Source organism: Oncorhynchus mykiss, chromosome 5, assembly GCF_057628025.1.
Source record: "Oncorhynchus mykiss isolate SJ-2025 chromosome 5, ASM5762802v1, whole genome shotgun sequence".
Classification (NCBI taxonomy): domain Eukaryota; kingdom Metazoa; phylum Chordata; class Actinopteri; order Salmoniformes; family Salmonidae; genus Oncorhynchus; species Oncorhynchus mykiss.
In genome coordinates this window covers 21,836,110-21,840,824 of record NC_143026.1, presented here as the reverse complement: position 1 = coordinate 21,840,824, position 4,715 = coordinate 21,836,110, and the positions used below count along the sequence as shown (strand labels likewise).

The following is a 4,715-nucleotide window of genomic DNA, read 5'->3' as shown; positions in this document are numbered from 1 at the left end:
ACAGTGTAGGCTACTGTACATGTCTTTGAGGGCATCCCCCTCCCCTCCTCCTCGCCCCTTGACATGCTCTCTAAGTGCCCTCCCCTCCTCTTCGCCCCTTGACATGCTCTCTAAGTGCCCTTCTCTCCTCCTCGCCCCTTGACATGCTCTCTAAGTGCCCTCCCCTCCTCCTCGCCCCTTGACATGCTCTCTAAGTGCCCTCCCCTCCTCCTCGCCCCATGACATGCTCTCTAAGTGCCCTCCCCTCCTCCTCGCCCCTTGACATGCTCTCTAAGTGCCCTCCTCTCATCCTCGCCCCTTGACATGCTCTCTAAGTTCCCTCCCCTCCTCCTCGCCCCTTGACATGCTCTCTAAGTGCCCTCCCGTCCTCCTCGCCCCTTGACATGCTCTCTAAGTGCCCTCCCCTCCTCCTCGCCCCTTGACATGCTCTCTAAGTGCCCTCCCGTCCTCCTCGCCCCTTGACATGCTCTCTAAGTGCCCTCCCCTCCTCCTCGCCCCTTGACATGCTCTCTAAGTGCCCTCCCCTCCTCCTCGCCCCTTGACATGCTCTCTAAGTGCCCTCCCCTCCTCCTCGCCCCTTGACATGCTCTCTAAGTGCCCTTCTCTCCTCCTCGCCCCTTGACATGCTCTCTAAGTGCCCTCCCCTCCTCCTGGCCCCTTGACATGCTCTCTAAGTGCCCTTCTCTCCTCCTCGCCCCTTGACATGCTCTCTAAGTGCCCTTCTCTCCTCCCCATATCTGGTCCCTACCCTGGGTGATACTGTGGTGTCTGCACTTCTGGCCCTCTATAGATTACCCCTGCTTTTGTCGGTGGGACAAAGAGAGGCCCCTCCCCGCTGCTGAGCCGGGGCTTTCAGCGTGGCCCCTTGCCAGGGGAGGCTTTAAAAGGGTGGGGGCGCGTGAGTCCTCTCACTCTCATTCCAGGACAGCCAAGGGCATCAAAGCAAGGTGAGTCCCTCTGTCCCACCCAGCACCAGCCTGATCATCCACCCAGCAAGCCAGGCAGGCAAGCAGGCAGGTTGAGCGGGGCAGAGTACCCAGGGTAGGGTAACAGGCTCCATACTGACTTGGTCTGTCCCCCACCACTTCGCACTGCAGCCTAGCAGGCCCAAAGGCCTAACTCTGGGTGGCGGAAACAGAGACCAGGGGCAGACATAGGATGGACAGAGAAAGAGAGATGGAGAGAGGAGAAAAAAAGGAGGAAAAAGGGGGTAAATAGAGACGAGACGAGAAAAATGGAAAAAAAGTGACAGAGTAGTATCCTGGATATGGACCATGGCCAGCTGGACTTTCCTCATTCTAATCGGGGATGTGTAAATAGCTGCTGATGATTTCAATCCAGCCTCACACAATGGTCCTGCTGTCCAGGCCTGTTGCTCCACAGCTCATGATTTTCGGCTCGCTGGGATACTAGCCTCACAGGCGTTTCAGCCCCGAACAACACATAGTTAAATCAAGCCTTTTAGCCCTGCATACAAAGCTAAACCAGCCTTTCCACATTCTAGAGCATTGGAGCTGTACAGGCCTTTTCAGTACAAAAGCAGGCCATGCAGCGTAGCATAGCGTAGCTGTGGTCGTAGAGTATGAATAGTTTACACACATGGATGGAGTCCTGCTGTGCTAACCTGCCATTGGAAACTATTCTGGGGTTTGAAGCACAATGCTTCTCCATTTTCTCCCTCCACCAGCTACACACATGGATGGAGTCCTGCTGTGCTAACCTGCCATTGGAAACTATTCTGGGGTTTGAAGCACAATGCTTCTCCATTTTCTCCCTCCACCAGCTATTTTATTTGTTTTTGTGTTTTCATTTTCACCCATATTGTTTTTTGATGCTCAGTAGTTTTTGATATGGGCAAACTTTGTTTCTAAACATTGTTGTGTGTCTGGGGCACTGTGTATGTGTGTGTTAATAATGTGAGAAGAAAGTGTGTGTGTGTGTGTGTGTGTGTGTGTGTGTGTGTGTGTGTGTGTGTGTGTGTGTGTGTGTGTGTGTGTGTGTGTGTGTGTGTGTGTGTGTGTGTGTGTGTGTGTGTAATATGAGTATGAATGTGTGGGAAAGAAATTCTCATCACGAGTTGTACATTGCACAAATGTAACATTCTGCACTTTGTAGGACTACAATTGTTTATAACAGTCCTACTATCTGTCCTCTCTCATTCCAGACAAGATGACTCACCATTGTACCAAGTTCTCCGGCCACTGGAAGGTATGTGAGACTGATTAACTGAGTGTATGGATGACAGCACAGCTCAATGCATTATGTAAAGGTCTGTTCTGGCCCTGTTTCAAAACTTCTACAATTCATCCTTTCTTGCAGTAGTCAATGATCTGAAAGCAATGTAGTGTACTTCCATCTATCCAGCCATGTCAGAACAGTGATTACCCCAAGGAGGGAAGAGGGGAAGGAAGGATGGATTTGAACATAGCCTGCATCTTTAACAGAGGGCTGTGTGAGAAACAGGCTGAGCTCAGTACACACCGTTTATCACAGGAGACAATTCTGTCATAACAGCAGGCTCGGGTCTAGACACACTATTTCTGTTTCAGCTGAACAGATTACAACCTGCCCAAATTTAGACAAAACAGACCACATTGCATTACCATAGTCTCATATGATTGGTCCATTTATCCAGGTTCATGTAACTGTTATTAGAACCAAATTGACCAATATCCCAGCTTTAAAGAGGTAGTTGTAGAGATACTTGTGGCTGCACCCAAACCTCAGCTTTAACCTGTCCAGGTAAATAGATAGATAGAGTACGTAATTGATGTCTCTCTCTGCCATCTCTCAGATCATTGTCTTCGACGAGGAGTGCTTCCAGGGCCGTCGACATGAGTTCACCTCCGAGTGCTGCAATGTGATGGAGTTTGGTTTTGAGACCGTGCGCTCCCTCAGGATTGAGAGTGGAGCGTGAGTAAAAAACACACACAAATCCACATACACACGCAGACACACTCACCTAGCACTGTATGGTTTCAGACTTTAGAACTATTGCTCAGAGAAGCCGGGGGAAAATGATGATATCGACACAATCTCTGACTTCTTCCCTTTCTCCCTCACATCTTCTCTCCATCTCCCTCTCTCCCTCCCTGACCTTTCTCTCCCTCTCTCCTATAGTTGGATTGGCTATGAGCATGCTTCCTACCAGGGCCAGCAGTTTGTGCTGGAGAGAGGAGAGTACCCCCAGTGCGATGCCTTCAGTGGTAGCAATGCCTACCACATAGAGAGGATGACCTCCTTCAGGCCCATTGCCTGCGCTGTGAGTAACACAACCACCACTCTCTCTATCCATATCTCTTTTTACCACTATCTATTCTACACTCTTCCTCTTGACTGACTAACTGACATCCCCCCTGTCCTCTCCCCTCCAGAACCACAGGGAGTGCCGTATGACCATCTATGAGCGCGAGAACTTCCTGGGTCGTAAGGGCGAGCTGAGTGACGACTACCCCTCCCTTCAGGCCATGGGCTGGTGCAACAACGAGGTCGGCTCCCTCAGGATCCAGTCTGGAGCGTGAGTAGCCAGCCGTAGTCCCCTAACACATCTCCCTCTCACCCTGTCTCTCACCCTGTCTCTCACCCTCTCTCCTTCTCTAAAATCAAATCACATGTTATTTGTCACATGCTTTGTAAACAACAGGTGTAGACTAACAGTGAAATGCTTCCTTACGGGCCCTTCCCAACAATGCAGAGAGAGAACAGAGAAATAATAGAAAAGTAATAACACGTAATACTACACTCACTCTCAAGCGCTCACTCCAATATGCCTCTCTCTCTTACATTCTCTATGAATCTCTCTCATCATCGCTACAATTTCATTTTTTACTACTTCCCTAGCCTCATAGTATCCGTTTCCGCCAACTGACTCTGAAATCTCTCTGTCTCTCTACCTAACAGTTTTGTGTGCTACCAGTACCCCGGATACCGTGGCTACCAGTACATCATGGAGTGTGACCGTCACTGTGGCGAGTACAAGCACTTCAGGGAGTTCGGCTCCCACTCCCAGACCCCTCAGATCCAGTCCATCCGCCGCATTCAGCAGTAATTTCACCCGTTACCCCAAGCTTATCCCCACTGCTACCCAATGCTGAATAAACTGTCTTTCTAAAACCTCACTGACCTACTGTCCATGCTTCTGCCTCTCTGAATGTATGTCAACTGTAGATGAAATGGTACTATGAGATAAATATAGCTAGAGACAAACAAACAAACAATTCAATAAATAAACAAACAAACAATTAAACAGAGGGATATTTAGACGTTTGAGTACTTCTGACAATAATACCTTCACTGGCCGGCAGGGGGCGCTACGTATCCAGTGATGCCTCTAAAAAAGTGAAATATCATAATAAAACGCGGATTGGTTAAATCAAATATAACGGTGCGATGACGCACATTGCTGGATAGAATCACACACATCATATTGACGACACCTGGCCCTGATGGCCTGTCAGTTGAATTCTATAGACAGTTTTGAGAGTTACTAGAATAACCTATTTTTTATGTTTCAAGATTGCATTGAAAATGAGGAAATGGTCTCCACTATGAGGGCCATATTTCACTCATTCCGAAGCCCGATAAAGACCCTTCTCTCAAAATTGATTACAAATTGATTGCTCTGGTTCATGCCAAAAGATTAAAGAAAGGAATAGATACCATTATAATGATACTAACATTAGTTTATTCTTTGACCTTCTAGATAATTCAGATGC

The 4,715-nt window shown here is 48.5% G+C and overlaps 1 protein-coding gene across 1 annotated transcript; it reads left to right on the top strand.

The window, feature by feature from the left end:
* Positions 1 to 892: 892 nt before the first annotated feature.
* LOC110523405 (crystallin, beta A4) lies at positions 893 to 4,118 on the top strand. The gene is made up of 6 exons (XM_036977037.2): positions 893 to 947; positions 2,165 to 2,208; positions 2,795 to 2,913; positions 3,121 to 3,262; positions 3,375 to 3,517; positions 3,901 to 4,118. The coding sequence occupies exons 2-6, from the start codon at positions 2,170 to 2,172 to the stop codon at positions 4,046 to 4,048; spliced, it is 591 nt and encodes a 196-aa protein (XP_036832932.1). The 5' UTR covers positions 893 to 947; positions 2,165 to 2,169; the 3' UTR covers positions 4,049 to 4,118.
* Positions 4,119 to 4,715: the final 597 nt, after the last annotated feature.

What these genes read in the sequence shown, in the direction of transcription:
- LOC110523405 (XM_036977037.2), top strand. Translation starts at nt 2,170, where the DNA reads ATGACTCACCATTGTACCAAGTTCTCCGGCCACTGGAAG. An exon ending in CTCAGGATTGAGAGTGGAGC is followed by an intron (nt 2,914 to 3,120) that starts GTGAGTAAAAAA and finishes TCTCTCCTATAG; the next exon opens with TTGGATTGGCTATGAGCATG. An exon ending in CTCAGGATCCAGTCTGGAGC is followed by an intron (nt 3,518 to 3,900) that starts GTGAGTAGCCAG and finishes TCTACCTAACAG; the next exon opens with TTTTGTGTGCTACCAGTACC.